The sequence below is a fragment of the Entelurus aequoreus genome, linkage group LG11 (genome assembly GCF_033978785.1).
Source record: "Entelurus aequoreus isolate RoL-2023_Sb linkage group LG11, RoL_Eaeq_v1.1, whole genome shotgun sequence".
NCBI classification, from domain to species: Eukaryota; Metazoa; Chordata; class Actinopteri; order Syngnathiformes; family Syngnathidae; genus Entelurus; species Entelurus aequoreus.
The window spans coordinates 11,495,234-11,523,114 of NC_084741.1; the positions used below are offsets into that span (position 1 = coordinate 11,495,234).

Consider the following 27,881-nt stretch of genomic DNA (forward strand, 5'->3'; position numbering starts at 1 on the left):
TGTTAGATCCATTATGGACTGGACTCTCACTATTATGTTAGATCCACTATGGACTGGACTCTCACACTATTATGTTAGATCCACTATGGACTGGACTCTCACACTATTATGTTAGATCCACTATGGACTGGACTCTCTCACTATTATGTTAGATCCACTATGGACTGGACTCTCACAATATTATGTTAGATCCACTATGGACTGGACTCTCACACTATTATGTTAGATCCACTATGGACTGGACTCTCTCACTATTATGTTAGATCCACTATGGACTGGACTCTCACACTATTATGTTAGATCCACTATGGACTGGACTCTCTCACTATTATGTTAGATCCACTATGGACTGGACTCTCTCACTATTATGTTAGATCCACTATGGACTGGACTCTCACACTATTATGTTAGATGCACTATGGACTGGACTCTCACTATTATGTTAGATCCACTATGGACTGGACTCTCTCACTATTATGTTAGATCCACTATGGACTGGACTCTCACACTATTACGTTAGATCCACTATGGACTGGACTCTCACACTATTATGTTAGATCCACTATGGACTGGACTCTCACACTATTAATTAGATCCACTATGGACTGGACTCTCACAATATTATGTTAGATTCACTATGGACTGGACTCTCACACTATTATGTTAGATCCATTATGGACTGGACTCTCACAATATTATGTTAGATCCATTATGGACTGGACTCTCACAATATTATGTTAGATCCACTATGGACTGGACTCTCACACTATTATGTTAAATCAACTATGGACTGGACTCTCACACTATTATGTTAGATCCACTATGGACTGGACTCTCACAATATTATGTTAGATCCACTATGGACTGGACTCTCACACTATTATGTTAGATCCACTATGGACTGGACTCTCACACTATTTTGTTAGATCCACTATGGACTGGACTCTCACTATTATGTTAGATCCACTAAGGACTGGACTATCACACTATTATGTTAGATCCACTATGGACTGGACTCTCACACTATTATGTTAGATCCACTATGGACTGGACTCTCACACTATTTTGTTAGATCCACTATGGACTGGACTCTCTCACTATTATGTTAGATCCACTAAGGACTGGACTATCACACTATTATGTTAGATCCACTATGGACAGGACTCTCACACTATTATGTTAGATCCACTATGGACTGGACTCTCACACTATTATGTTAGATCCACTATGGACTGGACTCTCACTATTATGTTAGATCCACTATGGACTGGACTCTCACACTATTATGTTAGATCCACTATGGACTGGACTCTCACACTATTATGTTAGATCCACTATGGACTGGACTCTCTCACTATTATGTTAGATCCACTATGGACAGGACTCTCACACTATTATGTTAGATCCACTATGGACTGGACTCTCACACTATTATGTTAGATCCACTATGGACTGGACTCTCACACTATTATGTTAGATCCACTCGACGTCCATTGCACCGGTTGCCCTAGGGGGCGGGGGGTCCCCACATCTGCAGTCCTCTCCAAGGTTTCTCATTGTCCCATAGGGTTGAGTTTTTCCTTGCCCTGATGTGGGATCTGAACCGAGGATGTCCTTGTGGCTTGTGCAGCCCTTTGAGACACTCGTGATTTAGGGCTATACAAATAAACATTGAAATAATAATGGAAGTGTTTGTATATAATACATCATTGGTACAAAGGTTTAACTAACAGGTATACGAGGATATTACTCATATAATGACACTGACCTTCTTGGACATTCTTCAAAGTTCCACAACTCACACATTTTTCATCTGATTCAAACTGTTCACACTTCAAAATATTCAGTCTGCTCTATTTAAAAAAAAAAAAAAAAAATTCCCAGATTTCCCATAATTCTTTTTTTTTTTTTTTGCATTTTCCCCATTCAAAATGAATTGGCCATTTTTTTTTTAAAAAACTTCCACTATTCCCACATTCTTCAAACCATTGAAACTATCATTTTTCCCGCTTTCAACAAATTTCCAGGAATTCCAGTTTTTTGCTAACCTATTTCCACACTTAAGTTTACCTACTCCTTTCACATTTTTCAACCGTTCCACCGTCAAAACACTCATATTCAGGACAAAAAACCAGTTGTTAAAGAACTAGAAAAATTCCCGGTTTTCCCGAAATTCCAGGAATTTCTCAATTAAAAACTGTTACTAATTCAACATTTCTTGACCGATTTAAACAATTCCAACACCAACCAATTCAGCTCATTCAGGACATTTATGGTCCTAATCATTTTAGAAAAAAATCCAGCTTTTCACAAATTTCCAGGAAGTTCCTATTGAAATAAATGGGACATTCTCCCAAGTTGCACATTTCCCACATTTTTCAACCTATTGAAACCATTCCAACATCAACACATTCCACTCACTCTGGACATTCAAACTAACACTTTACCAAGTTCCAAACCAAATTTCACTTTTCCTGGAAATTCTAACTCTTCAACATTCAAACTATTCTTACATTCATACTACATTCTGTCAGCATTTCACTTCAACTTCAGCGTTGGAGCATTCACACTCTTCTAGTTACGGCTGTTCCCACATTCTTCAAACGATTCAAACTATAATTGTTTTCACATTCAACAAATTTCCAGGAATTCCCGTTTTTTGCTAACCTATTTCCACCCTTAAGTTCGCCTACTCCTTTCACATTTTTCAACCGTTCTACCGTCAAAACACTCATATTCAGGACAAAATACAAGTTGGTTAAGGAACTAGAAAAATTCCCCGGTTTTCCTGAAATTCCAGGAATTTCTCAATTAAAAACTGTTACTACTTCAACATTTCTTGACCGATTTAAACAATTCCAACACCAACCAACTCCGCTCATTCAGGACATTCATGCTCCTAATCATTTTTCGAAAAGAATCCAGCTTTTCCCAAAAATTCCCAAATTTCCAGGAAGTTCCCATTGAAATGAATGGGACATTTTTTCAAGTTGCACAATTCCCACATTTTTCATCCTATTGAAACCATTCCAACATCAACACATTCCACTCATCCTGGACATTCAAACTAACACTTTCCCAAGTTCCAAACCAAATTCCGGTTTTCCTGGAAATTCAAGCTCTTCAACATTCGAACCATTCCAACATTCAATCCATTCTTACATTCATACTACATTCTGTCAGCATTTCACTTCAACTTCAGCATTGGAGCATTCACACTCTTCTAGTTACGGCTGTTCCCACATTCTTCAAACGATTCAAACTATCATTTTTTTCACATTTAACACATTTCCAGGAATTCCCGTTTTTTGCTAACCTATTTCCACCCTTAAGTTCGCCTACTCCTTTCACATTTTTCAACCGTTCCACCGTCAAAACACTCATATTCAGGACAAAAAACAAGTTGGTTAAGGAACTAGAAAAATTCCCGGTTTTCCCAAAATTCCAGGAATTTCTCAATTAAAAACTGTTACTAATTCAACATTTCTTGACCGATTTAAACAATTCCAACACCAACCAATTCAGCTCATTGAGGACATTTATGCTCTTAATCATTTTTGAAAAAAATCCAGCTTTTCCCAAATTTCCAGGAAGTTCCCATTGAAATGAATGGGACACATTTTCCCAAGTTGCACAATTCCCACATTTTTCAACCTATTGAAACCATTCCAACATCAACACATTCCACTCACCCTGGACATTCAAACTAACACTTTACCAAGTTCCAAACCAAATTTCGCATTTCCTGGAAATTCTAACTCTTCAACATTCAAATTATTCTTACATTCATACTACATTCTGTCAGCATTTCACTTCAACTTCAGCATTGGAGCATCTTTGGGGCGGCATAGCTCGGTTGGTAGCGTGGCCGTGCCAGCAACTTGAGGGTTCCAGGTTCAATCCCCGCTTCCGTCATCCTAGTCACTGCCGTTGTGTCCTTGGACAAGACACTTTACCCACCCTGTGCCACCCACACTGCTTTAAATGGAACTTAGATATTGGGTTCCACTATGTAAAGAGCTTTGAGTCACTAGAGAAAAGCGCCATATAAATATAATTCACTTCACTTGTAGTTATGACTGTTGTGCTTACATTCCACTCTTGCTATTTGTCGCCCCACTTGGAGGAAAAGTGAAACTGCAACACAAAACACGGAAGTCATCATATTACCGGAAGTACTCTTATTGTGGCATGAACCCGGAAGTTATTTAGTATTTAACCATTTTTTAAAAATTGAACAACAAACATGTATCCACAATTTTTAACGAGTACAATATACACTGGAATTGCCATTTGTCGTTTTCGTGTTTCTATTTCATGTTTTCCAGATTCGTAGAATTTTATTTCCGGCCAATGTACCAGTTAGCCACATTAGCCGAGTTAGCATGGGCTGAAGTTAACCAAAGGTGTCTTATAAGGGCTAAACTTACAGCTTCTTTGGGCGAGAAACAACTCAGCTCGGCTGTTTTAATGTCGGTCGCCGCGTTGAACGTCAAATGTCGCCGGCGACATTATTTCACTGCATGTGAGTAATTGTTGGCGTAAAGAAGTTGAATGTATTGTAATGTATTGTTGAATGTACTTTGTTGGGGCTGTGATGCCCCCTGGTGGCCAGCATGTGTTGGCGCACTTGATAACATAATAGTGTGAGAGTCCAGTCCATAGTGGATCTAACATAATAGTGAGAGTCCAGTACATAGTGGATCTAACATAATAGTGTGAGAGTCCAGTCCATAGTGGATCTAACATAATAGTGAGAGTCCAGTACATAGTGGATCTAACATAATAGTGAGAGTCCAGTCCATAGTGGATCTAACATAATAGTGAGAGTCCAGTCCATAGTGGATCTAACATAATAGTGTGAGAGTCCAGTCCATAGTGGATCTAACATAATAGTGAGAGTCGAGTCCATAGTGGATCTAACATAATAGTGTGAGAGTCCAGTCCATAGTGGATTTAACATAATAGTATGAGAGTCCAGTCCATAGTGGATCTAACATAATAGTGAGAGTCGAGTCCATAGTGGATCTAACATAATAGTGTGAGAGTCCAGTCCATAGTGGATTTAACATAATAGTGTGAGAGACCAGTCCACAGTGGATCTAACATAATAGTGAGAGTCCAGTCCATAGTGGATCTAACATAATAGTGAGAGTCCAGTCCATAGTGGATCTAACATAATAGTGAGAGAGTCCAGTCCATAGTGGATCTAACATAATAGTGTGAGAGTCCAGTCCATAGTGGATCTAACATAATAGTGTGAGAGTCCAGTCCATAGTGGATCTAACATAATAGTGAGAGTCCAGTCCATAGTGGATCTAACATAATAGTGAGAGTCCAGTCCATAGTGGATCTAACATAATAGTGAGAGAGTCCAGTCCATAGTGGATCTAACATAATAGTGTGAGAGTCCAGTCCATAGTGGATCTAACATAATAGTGTGAGAGTCCAGTTCATAGTGGATCTAACATAATAGTGAGAGAGTCCAGTCCATAGTGGATCTAACATAATAGTGAGAGTCCAGTCCATAGTGGATCTAACATAATAGTGTGAGAGTCCAGTCCATAGTGGATCTAACATAATAGTGTGAGAGTCCAGTCCATAGTGGATCTAACATAATAGTGTGAGAGTCCAGTCCATAGTGGATCTAACATAATAGTGTGAGAGTCCAGTCCATAGTGGATTTAACATAATAGTGAGAGAGTCCAGTCCATAGTGGATCTAACCTAATAGTGAGAGTCCAGTCCATAGTGGATCTAACATAATAGTGTGAGAGTCCAGTCCATAGTGGATCTAACATAATAGTGAGAGAGTCCAGTCCATAGTGGATCTAACATAATAGTGAGAGAGTCCAGTCCATAGTGGATCTAACATAATAGTGAGAGTCCAGTCCATAATGGATCTAACATAATAGTGTGAGAGTCCAGTCCATAGTGGATCTAACATAATATTGTGAGAGTCCAGTCCATAGTGGATCTAACATAATAGTGAGAGAGTCCAGTCCATAGTGGATCTAACATAATAGTGAGAGAGTCCAGTCCATAGTGGATCTAACATAATAGTGTGAGAGTCCAGTCCATAGTGGATCTAACATAATAGTGAGAGTCCAGTCCATAGTGGATCTAACATAATAGTGAGAGTCCAGTCCATAGTGGATCTAACATAATAGTGAGAGAGTCCAGTCCATAGTGGATCTAACATAATAGTGTGAGAGTCCAGTCCATAGTGGATCTAACATAATAGTGTGAGAGTCCAGTTCATAGTGGATCTAACATAATAGTGAGAGAGTCCAGTCCATAGTGGATCTAACATAATAGTGAGAGTCCAGTCCATAGTGGATCTAACATAATAGTGTGAGAGTCCAGTCCATAGTGGATTTAACATAATAGTGAGAGAGTCCAGTCCATAGTGGATCTAACCTAATAGTGAGAGTCCAGTCCATAGTGGATCTAACATAATAGTGTGAGAGTCCAGTCCATAGTGGATCTAACATAATAGTGAGAGAGTCCAGTCCATAGTGGATCTAACATAATAGTGAGAGAGTCCAGTCCATAGTGGATCTAACATAATAGTGAGAGTCCAGTCCATAATGGATCTAACATAATAGTGTGAGAGTCCAGTCCATAGTGGATCTAACATAATATTGTGAGAGTCCAGTCCATAGTGGATCTAACATAATAGTGAGAGAGTCCAGTCCATAGTGGATCTAACATAATAGTGAGAGTCCAGTCCATAATGGATCTAACATAATAGTGTGAGAGTCCAGTCCATAGTGGATCTAACATAATAGTGAGAGAGTCCAGTCCATAGTGGATCTAACATAATAGTGTGAGAGTCCAGTCCATAGTGGATCTAACATAATAGTGAGAGTCCAGTCCATAGTGGATCTAACATAATAGTGTGAGAGTCCAGTCCATAGTGGATCTAACATAATAGTGAGAGTCCAGTCCATAGTGGATCTAACATAATAGTGAGAGTCCAGTCCATAGTGGATCTAACATGATAGTGTGAGAGTCCAGTCCATAGTGGATCTAACATAATAGTGTGAGAGTCCAGTCCATAGTGGATCTAACATAATAGTGAGAGTCCAGTCCATAGTGGATCTAACATAATAGTGAGAGAGTCCAGTCCATAGTGGATCTAACATAATAGTGAGAGTCCAGTCCATAGTGGATCTAACATAATAGTGTGAGAGTCCAGTCCATAGTGGATCTAACATAATAGTGAGAGTCCAGTCCATAGTGGATCTAACATAATAGTGTGAGAGTCCAGTCCATAGTGTATCTAACATAATAGTGTGAGAGTCCAGTCCATAGTGGATCTAACATAATAGTGAGAGTCCAGTCCATAGTGGATCTAACATAATAGTGTGAGAGTCCAGTCCATAGTGGATTTAACATAATAGTGTGAGAGACCAGTCCATAGTGGATCTAACATAATAGTGTGAGTCCAGTCCATAGTGGATCTAACATAATAGTGAGAGTCCAGTCCATAGTGGATCTAACATAATAGTGTGAGAGTCCAGTCCATAGTGGATTTAACATAATAGTGTGAGAGACCAGTCCATAGTGGATCTAACATAATAGTGTGAGTCCAGTCCATAGTGGATCTAACATAATAGTGAGAGAGTCCAGTCCATAGTGGATCTAACATAATAGTGAGAGTCCAGTCCATAGTGGATCTAACATAATAATGTGAGAGTCCAGTCTATAGTGGATCTAACATAATAGTGAGAGTCCAGTCCATAGTGGATCTAACATAATAGTGTGAGAGTCCAGTCCATAGTGGATCTAACATAATAGTGAGAGTCCAGTCCATAGTGGATCTAACATAATAGTGAGAGAGTCCAGTCCATAGTGGATCTAACATAATAGTGAGAGTCCAGTCCATAGTGGATCTAACATAATAGTGTGAGAGTCCAGTCCATAGTGGATCTAACATAATAGTGAGAGTCCAGTCCATAGTGTATCTAACATAATAGTGTGAGAGTCCAGTCCATAGTGGATCTAACATAATAGTGAGAGTCCAGTCCATAGTGGATCTAACATAATAGTGTGAGAGTCCAGTCCATAGTGGATTTAACATAATAGTGTGAGAGACCAGTCCATAGTGGATCTAACATAATAGTGTGAGTCCAGTCCATAGTGGATCTAACATAATAGTGAGAGTCCAGTCCATAGTGGATCTAACATAATAGTGTGAGAGTCCAGTCCATAGTGGATTTAACATAATAGTGTGAGAGACCAGTCCATAGTGGATCTAACATAATAGTGTGAGTCCAGTCCATAGTGGATCTAACATAATAGTGAGAGAGTCCAGTCCATAGTGGATCTAACATAATAGTGAGAGTCCAGTCCATAGTGGATCTAACATAATAATGTGAGAGTCCAGTCTATAGTGGATCTAACATAATAGTGAGAGTCCAGTCCATAGTGGATCTAACATAATAGTGAGAGTCCAGTCCATAGTGGATCTAACATAATAGTGTGAGAGTCCAGTCCATAGTGGATTTAACATAATAGTGTGAGAGACCAGTCCATAGTGGATCTAACATAATAGTGTGAGTCCAGTCCATAGTGGATCTAACATAATAGTGTGAGAGTCCAGTCCATAGTGGATCTAACATAATAGTGAGAGAGTCCAGTCCATAGTGGATCTAACATAATAGTGAGAGTCCAGTCCATAGTGGATCTAACATAATAGTGAGAGTCCAGTCCATAGTGGATCTAACATAATAGTGAGAGTCCAGTCCATAGTGGATCTAACATAATAGTGAGAGAGTCCAGTCCATAGTGGGGACTTTGGGAAGGCCATTCTAAAACCTTCATTGTAGCCTGATTTAGCCATTCCTTTACCACTTTTGAGGTGTGTTTGGGGTAGGGCTGGGCAATGTATGGAATATACTCGATATATCGCGGGTTTTTCTCTTTGCGATATAGAAAATGACTATTTCATTTGCATCTTTGCAACTCAACTTTGCATCTTTGCAACTCAACTTTGCATCTTTGCAGTGCAACCTTGCATCTTTGCAGTGCAACTTTGCATCTTTGCAGTGCAACTTTGCATCTTTGTAGCGCAACTTTGCATCTTTGCAGTGCAACTTTGCATCTTTGCAGTGCAACTTTGCATCTTTGCAGTGCAACTTTGCATCTTTGCAGTGCAACTTTGCATCTTTGCAGCGCAACCTTGCATCTTTGCAGTGCAACTTTGCATCTTTGCAGTGCAACTTTGCATCTTTGCAGTGCAACTTTGCATCTTTGTAGTGCAACTTTGCATCTTTGCAGTGCAACTTTGCATCTTTGTAGCGCAACTTTGCATCTTTGCAGTGCAACTTTGCATCTTTGCAGTGCAACTTTGCATCTTTGCAGTGCAACTTTGCATCTTTGCAGTGCAACTTTGCATCTTTGTAGTGCAACTTTGCATCTTTGCAGTGCAACTTTGCATCTTTGTAGCGCAACTTTGCATCTTTGCAGTGCAACTTTGCATCTTTGCAGTGCAACTTTGCATCTTTGCACTGCAACTTTGCATCTTTGCAGTGCAACTTTGCATCTTTGTAGCGCAACTTTGCATCTTTGCAGTGCAACTTTGCATCTTTGCAGTGCAACTTTGCATCTTTGCAGTGCAACCTTGCATCTTTGCAGTGCAACTTTGCATCTTTGCAGTGCAACTTTGCATCTTTGCACTGCAACTTTGCATCTTTGCAGTGCAACTTTGCATCTTTGCAGTGCAACTTTGCATCTTTGCACTGCAACTTTGCATCTTTGCAGTGCAACTTTGCATCTTTGCAGTGCAACCTTGCATCTTTGCAACTCAACCTTGCATCTTTGCAGTGCAACTTTGCATCTTTGCAGTGCAACCTTGCATCTTTGCAGTGCAACCTTGCATCTTTGCAACTCAACCTTGCATCTTTGCAGTGCAACCTTGCATCTTTGCAGTGCAACCTTGCATCTTTGCAGTGCAACCTTGCATCTTTGCAACTCAACCTTGCATCTTTGCAGTGCAACCTTGCATCTTTGCAGTGCAACCTTGCATCTTTGCAACTCAACCTTGCATCTTTGCAGTGCAACCTTGCATCTTTGCAGTGCAACCTTGCATCTTTGCAACTCAACCTTGCATCTTTGCAACTCAACCTTGCATCTTTGCAGTGCAACCTTGCATCTTTGCAGTGCAACCTTGCATCTTTGCAACTCAACCTTGCATCTTTGCAGTGCAACCTTGCATATTTGCAACTCAACTTTGCATCTTTGCAGTGCAACCTTGCATCTTTGCAGTGCAACTTTGCATCTTTGCAGTGCAACCTTGCATCTTTGCAGTGCAACCTTGCATCTTTGCAGTGCAACCTTGCATCTTTGCAGTGCAACTTTGCATCTTTGCAGTGCAACCTTGCATCTTTGCAGTGCAACCTTGCATCTTTGCAGTGCAACCTTGCATCTTTGCAGTGCAACCTTGCATCTTTGCAGTGCAACTTTGCATCTTTGCAGTGCAACCTTGCATCTTTGCAGTGCAACCTTGCATCTTTGCAGCGCAACCTTGCATCTTTGCAGTGCAACCTTGCATCTTTGCAGTGCAACCTTGCATCTTTGCAGTGCAACCTTGCATCTTTGCAGTGCAACCTTGCATCTTTGCAGTGCAACCTTGCATCTTTGCAGTGCAACCTTGCATCTTTGCAGTGCATCCTTGCATCTTTGCAACTCAACCTTGCTTCCTCTGGTCCAGGAATGTGTGCTACTTTCCCTTCTAAGTAGGCCACTCACTGGCTGGACCTTCAAAAGTTCAAGTCATTATTGTCCTCCTGCTGCTATTCAGTGGAGGTCCTGTCAGCTCATTGTTATTCAGCCCAGGCAGGGAGGCAGGCAGGGAGGGAGGGACTATAGAGGGACTATGGAGGGACTATGGAGGACAGCACTACACTTCTCCTTGTTCCTGGGGGTGGCGGGCATGAAGGCATGTTGGTAATCGGCTCAGTAATGAGGAGAGCTGCTGAACGCTCCCCTCCATTCTTCTGAGAGGAGAGTTGGGGCCATGTGAAAAAGGGGTGGAGGCCAGTTGAGATTTAGTGCCTTGCTGGATGGAACAACCCCCACCAACCCCAGCCTGCCTCACTTGGCAAGACAAGAACACAGGACCTCTTTCTGCGCTCCTACTATGACATTCTAACCAGGTAACTACTTCTTCTTCACATGTTGCACTTTATCTGGCTTTAGTGCAGCTTTTTCACCTGCTCATTCAAACTACTAGTTATCACAGCTTTTTCACATGCTCATTCAAACTACTAGTTATCGCAGCTTTTTCACATGCTCATTCAAACTACTAGTTATCGCAGCTTTTTCACATGCTCATTCAAACTACTAGTTATCGCAGCTTTTTCACATGCTCATTCAAACTACTAGTTATCGCAGCTTTTTCACATGCTCATTCAAACTACTAGTTATCACAGCTTTTTCACATGCTCATTCAAACTACTAGTTATCGCAGCTTTTTCACCTGCTCATTCAAACTACTAGTTATCGCAGCTTTTTCACATGCTCATTCAAACTACTAGTTATCACAGCTTTTTCACATGCTCATTCAAACTACTAGTTATCGCAGCTTTTTCACCTGCTCATTCAAACTACTAGTTATCACAGCTTTTTCACATGCTCATTCAAACTACTAGTTATCACAGCTTTTTCACATGCTCATTCAAACTACTAGTTATCACAGCTTTTTCACATGCTCATTCAAACTACTAGTTATCACAGCTTTTTCACATGCTCATTCAAACTACTAGTTATCACAGCTTTTTCACATGCTCATTCAAAGTACTAGTTATCACAGCTTTTTCACATGCTCATTCAAACTACTAGTTATCACAGCTTGTTCACCTGCTCATTCAAACTACTAGTTATCACAGCTTTTTCACATGCTCATTCAAACTACTAGTTATCACAGCTTGTTCACCTGCTCATTCAAGCTACTAGTTATCACAGCTTTTTCACATGCTCATTCAAACTACTAGTTATCACAGCTTTTTCACGTGCTCATTCAAACTACTAGTTAGTGAAGCTTTTTCACATGCTCATTCAAACTACTAGTTATCACAGCCTTTTCACATGCTCATTCAAACTACTAGTTATCACAGCTTTTTCACCTGCTCATTCAAACTACTAGTTATCACAGCTTTTTCACCTGCTCATTCAAACTACTAGTTATCACAGCTTGTTCACCTGCTCATTCAAACTACTAGTTATCACAGCTTTTTCACATGCTCATTCAAACTACTAGTTATCACAGCTTTTTCACATGCTCATTCAAACTACTAGTTATCACAGCTTTTTCACATGCTCATTCAAACTACTAGTTATCGCAGCTTTTTCACATGCTCATTCAAACTACTAGTTATCGCAGCTTTTTCACATGCTCATTCAAACTACTAGTTATCACAGCTTTTTCACATGCTCATTCAAACTACTAGTTATCACAGCTTTTTCACATGCTCATTCAAACTACTAGTTATCACAGCTTTTTCACCGGCTCATTCAAACTACTAGTTATCACAGCTTTTTCACATGCTCATTCAAACTACTAGTTATCACAGCTTTTTCACCTGCTCATTCAAACTACTAGTTATCACAGCTTTTTCACATGCTCATTCAAACTACTAGTTATCACAGCTTTTTCACCTGCTCATTCAAACTACTAGTTATCACAGCTTGTTCACCTGCTCATTCAAACTACTTGTTAGTGTGTCTTTTTCACATACTCATTGAAACTACTAGTTAGTAGGGGATTTATATATTTTTATTTTACTATTTATACTATATGTTTGTGTATATGTGTGTGTGTGTGTGTCTGTGTGTGTGTGTGTATATATATGTGTGTGTGTATACAGTATATATATATATATATATATATATATATATATATATATATATATATATATATATATATATATATAATCTGTAGATATAGATATATCTATCAATAATGTGTATATGTATGTATAAAATGTATACTTTATTATTATTTTTTTTATATTTATCTTGAGTTTTAAATAGGTGAATATTTCTATGACCTATGATAAATAAAATGTATTAAATGTAAAAAAAAATTGTATTAATGTTTTAAAAAATATATATATATATACATACATACATACATACATACATACATATATATATATATATATATACATATATATATATACATATATATATATATATATATATATATATATATATATATATATATATATATATATATATATATATATATATATATATATATATATATATATATATATATATATATATATAAAAACATTAATACCATTTTTTTTACATTTAATATATTTTATTTTCCATAGGTCATAGAGATATCCACCTATTTAAAACTCCAGATAAATATTTAAAAAAACAATAATAAAGTTCACATTTTATACATACATATACACACACATATATACATTATATATATGCACATACAGCATATACACATTTATTTATATATATATATATATACATATATATATATATATATATATATATATATATATATATGTGTGTGTGTGTACACACATTAGTTTTAATTTTAAAAGTGTATTTTACAACATCAATATTTTATGACCAATAGACATTCCCAAAAATCAGCATTTAGTGGCCTGAGAGAAGAGGCCACAGCGCATGAATGCTTCCTGTGTGTCAGCGCCAACCACCTGCACTCTTTCTCTTCTCGCCATCGCCGCTTGCAAACTTCAACCTTCCGCTCTCCTTCTCCCTCACTTTGTGTAAGACATGACAAGGTGCGCCCGGGTGGCGCTAATGAGCTGGAATCTTCTCTTTGTGTCGCCTAGCACGAGCTCATCCAGGTCAATGTCTCGCTCTGATGACAAACTCATGGTTGTGCATCTTGTGTGTGTGTGTGTGTGTGTGTGTGTGTGTGTGTGTGTTCGTTTGTGTTCTACCCTTCTTGAGACATCAACAAGGAAAAGTACCTTCCATCTGAGGACCGGTGAACAAGTTAGTACTGAATGAACCCGTGTTCCCAATATGGAAAACCATTGCATCTAATAGAGAGCCAAATACTAGAGTCTGTGAACATTGCTCCAAAGTCTGGATTTTTTTTGTTGATTTAATATGCATACAAAAGTAAACATTGACAGGTGCAAAGGCAGCAATACAGTCGTGGTCAAAAGTTGACATACACTTGTAAAGTTTGCTTCTTTTATGAATTTATTATGGGTCTACTGAAAATGTGAGCAAATGTGCTGGGTCAAAAGTATACATACAGCAACATACATGATCAATGTTGGTGATGTAGAAAAGTTACAATCAAATCTTAATGGCCTCTTAACTTCATGTGAGTGATTATGATTGTTGACTTCTCTGAGCACATTTAAATAGGACTGATGTGATGCAGTCATTAGACTCGCTTACAAACGCCACAATGGGAAAGTCAAAGGAAGTCAGCACTGATCTGAAAAAAAACGAATCATTGACTTGAACAAGTCAGGAAAGTCACTTGGAGTCATTTCAAAGCAGCTTAAGGTCCAAAGAGCAACGGTGCAGACAATTGTTGGTAAGTATAAAGTGCGTGGCACAGTTTTGTCACTGCCACGATCAGGAAGAAAACGCAGGCTATCACCTGCTGCTGAGAGAAAATTGGTCAGGATGATGAAGAGTCAAGCGAGAACCACCAAAAAGCAGGTGTGCAATGAATTGGAAGCTGCTGGAACACAGGTGTCAGTGTCCACGGTCAAGCCTGTTTTGCATCGCCATGGACTGAGAGGCTACCATGCAAGAAGGAAGACCTTGCTCCAGAAGCCACACCTTAAAGGCCTACTGAAAGCCACTACTAGCGACCACACAGTCTGATAGTTTATATATCAATGATGAAATCTTAACATTGCAACACATGCCAATACGGCCGGGTTAACTTATAAAGTGACATTTTAAATTTCCCGCTAAACTTCCGCTTGAAAACGTCTATGTATGATGACGTATGCGCGTGACGTCAATAGTTAAACGGAAGTATTCAGACACCGTTGAATCCAATACAAAAAAGCTCTGTTTTCATCTCAAAATTCCACAGTATTCTGGACATCTGTGTTGGTGAATCTTTTGCAATTTGTTTAATGAACAATGGAGACTGCAAAGAAGAAAGTTGTAGGTGGGATCGGTGTATTAGCGGCTGGCTGCAGCAACACAACCAGGAGGACTTTGACTTGGATAGCAGACGCGCTATCCGACGCTAGCCGCCAACCGCACGGATGATCGGGTGAAGTCTTTCGTCCTTCCGTCGATCGCTGGAACGCAGGTGAGCACGGGTGTTGATGAGCAGATGAGGGCTGGCGTAGGTAGAGAGCTAATGTTTTTATCATAGCTCTGACGAGGTCCCGTTGCTAAGTTAGCTTCAATGGCGTCATTAGCAACAGCATTGTTAAGCTTCGCCAAGCTGGGAATTATTAACCGTGTAGTTACATGTCCACGGTTTAATAGTATTGTGGATCTTCTGTCTATCCTTCCAGTCAGGGATTTATTTATTTTGTTTCTATCTGCATTTGAGCCCGATGCTATCACGTTAGCTCAGTAGCTAAAGAGCTTCACTGATGTATTGTCGTGGAGATAAAAGTCACTGTGAATTTCCATTTTGCGTTCTCGACTCTCATTTTCAAGAGGATATAGTATCCGAGGTGGTTTAAAATACAAATCCGTGATCCACAATAGAAAAAGGAGAGAGTGTGGAATCCAATGAGCCAGCTTGTACCTAAGTTACGGTCAGAGCGAAAAAAAGATACATCCTGCACTGCACTGTAGTCCTTCACTCTCACTTTCCTCATCCACAAATCTTTTATCCTCGCTCAAATTAATGGGGTAATCGTCGCTTTCTCGGTCCGAATCTCTCTCGCTGCATTGTAAACAATGGGGAAATGTGAGGAGCCCTTCCTCCAGTGACATCACGCTACTTCCGGTATAGGCAAGGATTTTTTTTTATCAGCGACCAAAAGTTGCAAACTTTATCGTCGTTGTTCTCTACAAAATCCTTTCAGCAAAAATATGGCAATATTGCGAAATGATCAAGTATGACACATAGAATGGATCTGCTATCCCCGTTTAAATAAATAAAAAATCATTTCAGTAGGCCTTTAAAGCATAACAAGCATGCATCACTATAGCTCTTGTCTCAAAGTAGGTGTACTGTCACCACCTGTCACATCACACCCTGACTTATTTGGACTTTTTTGCTGTTTTCCTGTGTGTAGTGTTTTACTTCTTGTCTTGCGCTCCTATTTTGGTGTTTTTTTTCTCTTTTTTTGGGTATTTCCTGTAGCAGTTTCATGTCTTCCTTTGAGCGATATTTCCCGCATCTACTTTGTTTTAGCAATCAGGAATATTTCAGTTGTTTTTATCCTTCTTTGTGGGGACATTGTTGATTGTCATGTCATGTTCGGATGTACATTGTCTGCTCCACAGTAAGTCTTTGCTGTCGTCCAGCATTCTATTTTTGTTTACTTTGTAGCCAGTTCAGTTTTAGTTTTGTTCCGCATGGCCTTCCCTAAGCTTCAATGCCCTTTCTTAGGGGCACTCGCCTTTTTGTTTATTTCTTATTTAAGCATTAGACACCTTTTTACCTGCACACTGCCTCCCGTTGTTTCCGACATCTACAAAGCAATTAGCTACCGGCTGCCACCTACTGATATGGAAGAGTATTACACGGTTACTCTGCCCAGCTCTAGACAGCACCGACACTCAACAACAACACATCATTTGCAGACTATAATTACTGCTTTGCAAAAAACATTTTGAAATGAGATAATCCATATTTAAAAAAAAAAAAAATAAAAATAAAAAAATGTATTTTTATTTTTTTACATAAATAAATACAATCATGTGTGCTTACGGACTGTATCCCTGCAGACTGTATTGATCTATATTGATATAGAATGTATATATTGTGTTTTTTTATGTTGATTTCATTAAAAAAAAAAAAAAACTTTTTTTTTTTTTTTTTTTTACATAAATAAATACAATCATGTGTGCTTACGGACTGTATCCCTGCAGACTGTATTGATATATATTGATATAGAATGTATATATTGTGTTTTTTATGTTGATTTCATTAAAAAAAAAAAAAAAATGTTGTTTTTTTTTAAAATTCTTGTGCGGCCCGGTACCAATCGGTCCGCGGACCGGTACCGGTGGTTGGGGACCACTGTGCTACAGCATCCGCTGACCCCTCTCTGTCAGTTTACGTGGCCTATCACTTGGTTGCTGTTGTTCCCAAACTCTTCACTTTTCTTATAACAGTTGACTTTGGAATATTTAGGAGCGAGGAAATTTCACGACTGAATTTGTTGCACAGGTGGCATCCAAAGACAGTTCCACGCTGGAAATCACTGAGAGCGACCCATTCTTTCAGAATCAGAATCAGAATAGTTTTATTGCCATTGTTTGAGAATACTTTTGGCAATATAGTGTACCTGTCATGTTTTGTTCTGGATGACACTCCAGGCTGACTGACCAGCAATCCTTCAAAGTATATTTATACAGCTCTTGATCACTAGTAAGTTGCAATATGATTTCTTCTTTCAGGAGACTTTCATATCGTGTAAATATTAGCACCCCCCACAGAAGAGGAGGACGCAGCATCACCAACAAGAAGAGCCATAGAGTTACGAGAAATAGAAGCACAATGTCACGAACGGATGAGGTCAACAAGATGACGGAGAATGTCTACAAGGTGTGAACGCCTCATTATTTCCATATTTAACTTGGAAGCCAGACGTTTAATGTTTGCTCTTTATGTTTGCCAACAGGGCATTCTGGACCAGTTCAACCCCAGCTTGAAGAATTTTGTCACCATGGGGAAACACTATGAGAAAGCCCTCACAGGTCTGTGCAAACATCTTCACTTCATGTTTATTTTACCCATCAGGGTTCCATGCCATTCAGACACCACTCATCCAGCAAAAAGTGCTATTGACGGTGTAATAGTGAGCAAACAACGTCAATAGTACAAGTAACCCAGTGGTCAAATGTGGCTGTAGATGTGAATATTGAGACTATTGTGATAGGATGCCCTAATTTCCTAAGGTGAATAAATAGTGTTAAATAGTACAATACATAAATATAAGTTTTGTCACGTATTGGTGGTGACGAACCCCAAGATGCAGAGACGGCAGGCTGGATGCAAGGAAACATGATTTAATTTCCAAAAGAAAACGCAGGAAAACAGGAATCAGGAACCAGCAAACAGGAAAACTGGAAACAGCTAACAGGAATCCAAAAAACAAGGAGCTAGGAGACTGCAAACTGCAAATAGCTATCAGGAACCAGCAAACAGCAAGAGCTCACAGCAAATAATACTCCAGCCCTGACTGGAGGGCGAGGCAGGTATAAATAGTGGCCTGATTGGCAATTGCCACCAGGGGTGCCAGACTGCCGATCAGGTACAGGTGAGGGAAACAAGCGCTCAGGGAGACGTGCAGGAAAAGGAACCAAAATAAGAGCGCTGACAGGAAATAAAACACAGAGGAAAAACTAAAACGTAACCAAACAGTCAGTGACAAGCCTGACAAGTTTGTTAATATGATAATAACCATTGCTAAAATCGTTTAAAACTTGTAGAATATGTTAATCCGGGAGTAATTCTGCGTTACACATCGAGCAGCCAATAATGTTGAGATTTAGGCTCAGCGTTGGCCAATAGGATTAGGTGCCCTCCCCATCTGGGCGTGGCTATTGCCTGCTGTTAGAGGTCTGTCTGTCTGCTATGCATGGGGATAGAAGAAGTGCACAGAAAATACCCTGAAATTGAGACCGAGAGCCGAGATTGTGCACCACTCGAGCTAGGAGCTGCAGGCGCGGGGTCAGGCCCTCGGTGGCATGGTCGGGTGTCTTTCTTTTTCCTGCTTTATTTAGATTCCTTCCTTGGACAGGTTCCCTTAATTCAAAGTTTTCCCAGAGTTGGATGGCGAGCTAACCCCGATCCAACGCACAACCGGAGATAGGGAGAAGTTCTGGCAAGCAGAAACTAAACACCGAGATTCTGCGACCCCTAACAACAACCTGAGCCGTGTCTTCAGTCTGCTACAATAAGCCCGTAATGGCCCATGCCTCAAGACAGCCCTGGTAAAAGAGTCTGATAGCAATCGCATAACAACTGAAGCAAACTGCCTTGGATGCGGGAAAGATCACTTCAGCCTCCTACTGCAGCACCGTACCACCCCGGCTGGTCCCACCATCCAAGCGGCTGCTAACGTTGCAGCCCCTAGTGACGTCTGCTGTACAGACCCTGTGACACCCGAGGAAGTCAGAGCCGCTGTAAAGAAACTTTAGAACAGGAAAGAGCCCGGGATCTGTGCAATAACCTCTGAGATGCTAAAATCAGTTAGTGAGAGCATCGTCGAGTGGCTTGTCCACAAAATCAATCAGGTGTGGGAGACACTGAGGCTTCCCAGCGACTCGACCAGAGGAGTCATCTTAGTCCTCTGGAAACATAAGGGTGACAGGCTAGTCTGCAGCAACCACTGAGGCATCACCCTACTTTCCATCCCCGGCAAGTTCTACCAGGATCTTGCTCACTTATGCTCTCCCAGCCATCAGAAGCAACCGCCGTCCCCATTATGCTGGCTTTATGCCTAACTGCTCCACAACAGACCACATCTCTGTTGTTCGTCTGCTGATAGAGAAGACCAATGAATTCCGTAAAGACCGGCATCCCTACATCAGATTCATATATCTGAAGGCTGGCTTTGACACTGTCTGCCACACTTCACTGTGGAGTATCCTTCTGGTTCTTGGAGCACAGTCTAAGATTGTTGCCTTGTTCAAGCTGCTTTACAGCAATGCACAGAGCTGCGTCCGTATTAACGGCAGAGACTCTGACTGGTTTTCCATCTCCTGTAGCGTTTGCCAGGGCTGTGTGGCTTCTCCTGACCTCTCTAACTGCATCATTGACCACCTGATGTCCAGAGTTTGTAAGCGGATCCCTGGAGTGTCCTTTGGCAGCTACCACCTAACCAACCTGGAGTATGCGGACGACACCATCCTTCTTAACACATCCTACTGCCACCTGAGAGACACTCTGGGCATATACAGTGAAGAGGCAGTGAAGCTTGGCCTTCAATGGAATTGGACTAAAACTAATTTTCATGTATGTCGGTGATGGACTAGATCCACCTCCCCTGCAGTTTGGTAACAACATTGTAGAGCCTGTCAAGAACTTTGTGTATCTGGGGACCATAGTGATGGACAACGGGGGCCTAAAACCAGAGATCATTGCGGAAGACCCCTAGCTGCATCAGTTCTGCAGTCTCCCCTAAAACCACTCTGGCGGCACCAGACTATCTCACGCAAGACCAAGCTCAGAATTTAAAACTCTGCAGTACTCTCCATCCTGCTTTATGCTTCGGAGACTTGGCTCTTGAACAGGGCTCTAAGGGCAGGATTCGATTACTTTGATAGCAGGGCTCTCAGAACCGTCTTAAACATAAGGTGGCCCCAGCGGGTTTCCAATGAAGTGCCTAGAGCCCGCAAGTGCCAGCCGAGAGCATACTGCCTGGCTGCCCAAAGTCGCACTGGGCTGGGTCGGCCATGTCCTCCACCTTCCTCCTGACCATCAGACAAGAGCCATTATCCAGTTTGACCCGAGGGCCGCAAACTGGAGAAGACCACAAGGCAAACCCAGCACCCGATGGCTCCACGTCATTCCAGGTGACCTCCAACTATACGGTTTTGCTCTGGAGGATGCGGAACAGCTGGCACAAGACCGTCCGTCAGCTCTGGAAAAAAATGGTTAACCTGAACGGCTCAATGCACAGCGATGGGACAGTCCTTCCCCTTTCACAGGGGCCTTAAAGAAAAATGAAAGAAAGTAGATGTTCAATTTCTGTGTACGCCTCCACATATTGCTGCACCCTATAGGGCCCGACGAACCAAGAATCATTTTGATCCTTTAGTCCAAACATCGCGGTTGAAAGCAATGACACTGCCTCACCTACAATCAAAAAGGGTACAAGATAGCACTGTAGGTGTTACAGTGTCCAGGGATTTATTCACTGAATTTTAGGGGTGTAACGATTCGTTTTAACTGCAATTTGATTTGATTCATAAGTTGATGGTACCGCAATTTTTTTAGAACGGTACGATCTGAACTGATTCAGTGAGTTGAATTGGATTCATTAACTTTTTAGCAAAAAATCAAGCAGCATGAGATTGGATACAGGACACTGCAGTGAAGTTTCCTAGATTGCTGTTATTTCTTGTAGAGGAATTATGGAAACAAACAAGCAAGTAAACAACAATTAATGGATTCACATCTTATGTAAATGAAGTGCAACCAACACTTGAGGTTGAATCCGCAAGAGGAAACAAGAAATGTTCAATAAATACCCTAGGCAACGTTTTAACGGTTGATTTGCCCGCTACTTCTGTTTTACACATACTTGCCAACCCTCCCGTTTTTAGCGGGAGAATCCCGGTATTCAGCGCCTCTCCCGACAAACTCCCGGTATTCAGCCGGAGCTGGAGGCCACGCCCCCTCCATCTCAATGCGGACCTGAGTGGGGACAGCCGTTCTCACGTCCGCTTTCCCAGCAGCTTGCCTGCCCAATGACGTCATAACATCTACGGCTTTTAGAGAGTAGAGTGCACAACAAGGAGAGAGAGTTCTTGGTTTCTTATGTGGGTTTATTGTTAGGCAGTTTCATTAACGTCCTCCCAGCGCGGTAACAACACACAACAACAGCAGTCACGTTCAGTCTACCGTAAAGCAGTTAGTCTGCCGTAAACAGCAATGTTGTGACACTCTTAAACAGGACAATACTGCCACCTACTGGATAGCCTGCAGAACACTGAAATTCAAGTATGTCTTTTATTTATGTGTATAATAAAATAAAATATATATAGCTAGAATTCACTGAAAGTCGAGTATTTCATACATACATATATATATATATATATATATATATATATATGAAATACTTGATTTGGTGAATTCTAACGTTTAGTCTACCGTAAAGCAGTTCGTCTGCCGTAAACAGCAATGTTGTGACACTCTTAAACAGGACAATACTGCCACCTACTGGATAGCCTGCAGAACACTGAAATTCAAGTATGTCTTTTATTTATGTGTATAATAAAATAAAATATATATAGCTAGAATTCACTGAAAGTCGAGTATTTCATACATACATATATATATATATATATATATATATATGAAATACTTGATTTGGTGAATTCTAACGTTTAGTCTACCGTAAAGCAGTTCGTCTGCCGTAAACAGCAATGTTGTGACACTCTTAAACAGGACAATACTGCCACCTACTGGATAGCCTGCAGAACACTGAAATTCAAGTATGTCTTTTATTTATGTGTATAATAAAATAAAATAAAATATATATATAGCTAGAATTCACTGAAAGTCAAGTATTTCATACATATATATACAGTATATATATATACAGTATATATATATATATATATATATATATTATATATATATGAAATACTTGTTTTGGTGAATTCTAACTGTAAATATACTCTCCTCTTAACCACGCCCTTACCCACGCCCCGACCACGCCGCTCCCCCCCCCTCCCCACCTCCCGATATTGGAGGTCTCAAGGTTGGCAAGTATGGTTTTACAACATAAAATAATAGTTGCCTCTATATTGAAGCTATTATCCTGTATATCTGATTTATGACACCTAAAGACTTCCAGAGCTCTGATTCCCGAGCCATTTTGAGAGATAATGTGCAAGCCAGTCATGTGATCCGTCACGTAGAGGAGGAACCACAGATCCCTTCCCCATCAACAACAATGCTAATCAAGCAGACTTTATGAGAACCAACAACGATTACTTGGGGAAGGTCCCAATGACCATGACCGTACTTGGAAGAAGTTTGGAACCACCAGGACTCTTCCTGGAGCTGGCCGGCTGTCTAAACTGAGTGATGGTGGGAGAAGGGCCCTCACCTCATACTTGCAGTGTGTATATTGTACATATTACATATTGTTATGGAGGTGTCTGTTGCTACATTATATATATACTTGCAGTGTGTATATTGTACATATTACATATTGTTATGAAGGTGTCTGTTACTACATTATATATATACTTGCAGTGTGTATATTGTACATATTACATATTGTTATGAAGGTGTCTGTTACTACATTATATATATACTTGCAGTGTGTATATTGTACATATTACATATTGTTATGAAGGTGTCTGTTGCTACATCATATATATACTTGCAGTGTGTATATTGTACATATTACATATTGTTATGAAGGTGTCTGTTGCTACATTATATATATACTTGCAGTGTGTATATTGTACATATTACATATTGTTATGAAGGTGTCTGTTACTACATTATATATATACTTGCAGTGTGTATATTGTACATATTACATATTGTTATGAAGGTGTCTGTTGCTACATTATATATATACTTGCAGTGTGTATATTGTACATATTACATATTGTTATGAAGGTGTCTGTTACTACAATATATACTTGCAGTGTGTATATTGTACATATTACATATTGTTATGAAGGTGTCTGTTACTACATTATATATATACTTGCAGTGTGTATATTGTACATATTACATATTGTTATGAAGGTGTCTGTTGCTACATTATATATATACTTGCAGTGTGTATATTGTACATATTACATATTGTTATGAAGGTGTCTGTTACTACATTATATATATACTTGCAGTGTGTATATTGTACATATTACATATTGTTATGGAGGTGTCTGTTACTACATTATATATATACTTGCAGTGTGTATATTGTACATATTACATATTGTTATGGAGGTGTCTGTTGCTACATTATATATATACTTGCAGTGTGTATATTGTACATATTACATATTGTTATGAAGGTGTCTGTTGCTACATTATATATATACTTGCAGTGTGTGTATTGTACATATTACATATTGTTATGAAGGTGTCTGTTACTACATTATATATATATACTTGCAGTGTGTATATCGTACATATTACATATTGTTATGAAGGTGTCTGTTACTACATTATATATATACTTGCAGTGTGTATATTGTACATATTACATATTGTTATGGAGGTGTCTGTTACTACATTATATATATACTTGCTGTGTGTATATTGTACATATTACATATTGTTATGAAGGTGTCTGTTGCTACATTATATATATACTTGCAGTGTGTATATTGTACATATTACATATTGTTATGAAGGTGTCTGTTACTACATTATATATATACTTGCAGTGTGTATATTGTACATATTACATATTGTTATGAAGGTGTCTGTTACTACATTATATATATATACTTGCAGTGTGTATATTGTACATATTACATATTGCTATGAAGGTGTCAGTTACTATATTATATCTAAGGGTTATTTTTTTAACAACTCTAAAATCCCCCAAAAATCAATAAAAAAAGGACATGTGAGTTCTTGTCCCTCATAATGATTGTGAACGAGAGGCAACAATTCCACCCAAAGTGCAGTTCCACTTTAAGGGAGTGATTTTTAAAGGTGGACTCATGGAAGTGTTGTCTCCTGCAGGCGTGACGCTGGCCGCCAAGGGCTACTTCGACGCCCTGGTCAAGCTGGGTGAGCTGGCCAGCGACAGCCAAGGCTCCAAGGAGCTGGGTGAGTAGCTTTCAGGCAAAAATCCCCAAATGAGTCGCTTAAAGGCCGCAAATCAGCTCAGGAGGTTTTGGGTCTTGACGTCTGGGGCCAGTTGGGAAATAGTCAGGCAGGCAGGAGGAAATGTAGAGAGAGTGGGCTCATTGTTGGGGGATTAACAACACCACATGATCTCATTGTGAGGCCCCAAAACAGCAGGGGGGTGGGGGGGGTGGTGGTGGGGGCTGAGGGCGAAGTGCCAGCGACAGCATGGTGGCCAAAACACAGGACAAACATTTTCAGCCACCGGCATGTAAGCCACACCCACTTCATTTTAGAAGAAATAAATATTTTCGCCGCACTATAAGCTGCAGAAATGGTCAATTCCAAACTGTAAGATGCTACTTTTATCCTACGCTTTGACCCCCGCGGCTAATAAAACGGTGCGGGTAATTTATGGATCTTTCTCCGACAACAGCCTTAATACAAATATTTTTAAAAATAAAAGCAAATACACTTTGAAAGTGTTTTTTTGTCTGTGCTACGGCGCCATCTTACGGACGAGTTTGCTTACTGCAGGCGTCCTTCTATTTAAAGGGAGTGCCTTTTTCTCTTCTTTTTTTTTTCAAACGGAGTGCCGTCGTTCATCCTCCGGCCGTCCGTAGCGTTTCTACTCGTGTGGATTCTTCATTCATCGCTCCATAGGCCGCAGAAACGGCAAATTCCAAACTGCAAGATGCTACTTTTATCCTACACTTTGAACCCCGCGGCTAATAAGACGGCGCGGGTCATTTATGGATCTTTCTCCGATAACAGCCTTAATACAAATACTTTTAAAAATAAAAGCAAATACACTTTGAAAGTGTTTTTTTGTCTGTGCTACGGCGCCATCTTACGGACGAGTTTGCTTACTGCAGGCGTCCTTCTATTTAAAGGGAGTGCCTTTTTCTCTTCTTTTTTTTTCAAACGGAGTGCCGTCGTTCATCCTCCGGCCGTCCGTAGCGTTTCTACTCGTGTGGATTCTTCATTCATCGCTCCACAGGCCGCAGAAACGGCAAATTCCAAACTGCAAGATGCTACTTTTATCCTACACTTTGAACCCCGCGGCTAATAAGACGGCGCGGGTCATTTATGGATCTTTCTCCGATAACAGCCTTAGTAGAAAATAGTTTTAAAATAAAACAAAACAAGCAAAAATGGAGCTGTTTGGCCACAATACCCAGCAATATGTTTGGAGGAGAAAAGGTGAGGCCTTTAATCCCAGGAACACCATACCTACCGTCAAGCGTGGTGGTGGTAGTAATTATGCCTTGGGCCTGTTTTGCTGCCAATGGAACTGGCACTGGAATAAGCTAAAATCATCAGCCCGGAGGTTGGATCTTGGGCGCAGTTGGGTGTTCCAACAGGACAATGACGTCAAAAGTGGTAAAGGAATGGCTAAATCAGGCTAGAATGAAGGTTTTAGAATGGCTTAAGGGCCTCACCTTTTCTCCTCCAAACATATTGCTGGGTATTGTGGCCAAACAGCTCCATGTTTGTTTCATCTGACCACAGAACTTTCCTCCAGAAGGTCTTATCTTTGTCCATGTGGTGTCAGATGAACAAAAACTAAGCCGTTAGACCACAATACCCAACAATATGTATTGCTGGGTATGTACAATGGAATCCTATACTACAGTCCATATAATATTAATACTGAATATACGGTGATTACATACGACATCATCTACCATGAGTGATGACTATCCAAGTGTTGTGCAGGAGACACCTTGTTCCAGATGGCCGAGGTCCACCGACAGATCCAGGTGCAGCTGGAAGACGTGGTAAGTAGGACGGCGCACTTGTCAATGAGACGTGGACGCAACGTGTGTGCGTGTGTGTGTGCGTGTGTGTGTGTGTGTGTGTGTGTGTCAGCTCAAGTTGTTTCATTCGGAGCTGCTGGCCCAGCTGGAGCAGAAGCTGGAACTGGACATCAAGTACCTGACAGTAAGTCAGCACACCTTTTTTGGATTGTCTTTGCTGCCAAAAAATAATAACGCGTTAAAACGACTAATAAAAACATGACTTGAATGTCAGAAGGTAATAGTGCGACTGGGTAGTGCACATGCAGGGAACATGCAATTGAATACAGGAAACCATCATTGAGCGGTCTGATTGGCAACCTGGGCCAGGTGCGCTCAGAGTGCCAGTCAGGCGCAGGTGTGGGAGACAGCGCCAGGGGCCGAAGGTAATGAGGCAAACAGGAAGTAGAGCACTGGAAAAGAAAACAAAGTCCTCACCTTCAGTGACTTTTGAAAGATATGCAAAGTTGGTCATCAGCACAATATTCCTTATTTTGACTTGCACAATATTCCTTATTTTGACTTGCACAATAGTCCTTATTTTGACTTGCACAATTTTCCTTATTTTGACTTGCACAATAGTCCTTATTTTGACTTGCACAATATTCCTTATTTTGACTTGCACAATATTCTTTATTTTGACTTGCACAATATTCCTTATTTTGACTTGCACAATATTCCTTATTTTGACTTGCACAATAGTCCTTATTTTGACTTGCACAATATTCCTTATTTTGGACTTTGCACAATATTCCTTATTTTGACTTGCACAATATTCCTTATTTTGACTTGCACAATAGTCCTTATTTTGACTTGCAACAATTTCCTTATTTGACTTGCACAATAGTCCTTATTTTGACTTGCACAATATTCCATTATTTTGACTTGCACAATATTCTTTATTTGACTTGCACAATATTCCTTATTTTGACTTGCACAATATTCCTTATTTTGACTTGCACAATAGTCCTTATTTTGACTTGCACAATATTCCTTATTTTGACTTGCACAATATTCCTTATTTTGACTTGCACAATATTCCTTATTTTGACTTGCACATAGTCCTTATTTTGACTTGCACAATATTCCTTATTTTGACTTGCACAATAGTCCTTATTTTGACTTGCACAATATTCCTTATTTTGACTTGCACAATATTCCTTATTTTGACTTGCACAATAGTCCTTATTTGACTTGCACAATAGTCCTTATTTTGACTTGCACAATATTCCTTATTTTGACTTGCACAATATTCCTTATTTTGACTTGCACAATATTCTTTATTTTGACTTGCACAATATTCCTTATTTTGACTTGCACAATATTCCTTATTTTGACTTGCACAATATTCCTTATTTGACTTGCACAATATTCCTTATTTTGACTTGCACAATATTCCTTATTTTGACTTGC

At 39.9% G+C, this 27,881-nt stretch overlaps 3 protein-coding genes across 7 annotated transcripts in view; 1 reads left to right on the forward strand and 2 right to left on the reverse strand.

Moving 5' to 3' along the window:
• Positions 1-4,582, reverse strand: part of LOC133659770 (neuronal pentraxin-1-like) — a 31,640-nt gene extending 27,058 nt beyond the window's left edge. Inside the window, exon 1 of the mRNA XM_062062485.1 lies at positions 4,431-4,582. The gene's annotated coding sequence lies outside the window, so the exon portion shown is untranslated. The remainder of the gene's footprint in view (positions 1-4,430) is intronic.
• prpf31 (PRP31 pre-mRNA processing factor 31 homolog (yeast)) overlaps positions 1-27,881 on the reverse strand; it is a 342,441-nt gene that overhangs the window by 123,164 nt on the left and 191,396 nt on the right. The window lies entirely within an intron of this gene.
• Positions 4,215-27,881, forward strand: part of zgc:158689 (uncharacterized protein LOC791177 homolog) — an 84,172-nt gene continuing 60,505 nt past the window's right edge. For 3 of the 4 annotated variants that reach the window (XM_062062481.1, XM_062062483.1, XM_062062482.1), the window contains exons 1-6: positions 4,215-4,525; positions 17,571-17,718; positions 17,795-17,870; positions 24,565-24,651; positions 26,389-26,450; positions 26,542-26,613. In XM_062062481.1, the coding sequence (XP_061918465.1) occupies positions 4,497-4,525; positions 17,571-17,718; positions 17,795-17,870; positions 24,565-24,651; positions 26,389-26,450; positions 26,542-26,613 (474 nt within the window). In that variant the 5' untranslated portion in view covers positions 4,215-4,496. Of the gene's footprint in view, positions 4,526-10,888; positions 11,162-17,570; positions 17,719-17,794; positions 17,871-24,564; positions 24,652-26,388; positions 26,451-26,541; positions 26,614-27,881 lie in introns of those variants that run through there. The other variant, XM_062062484.1, reaches the window with a different exon arrangement.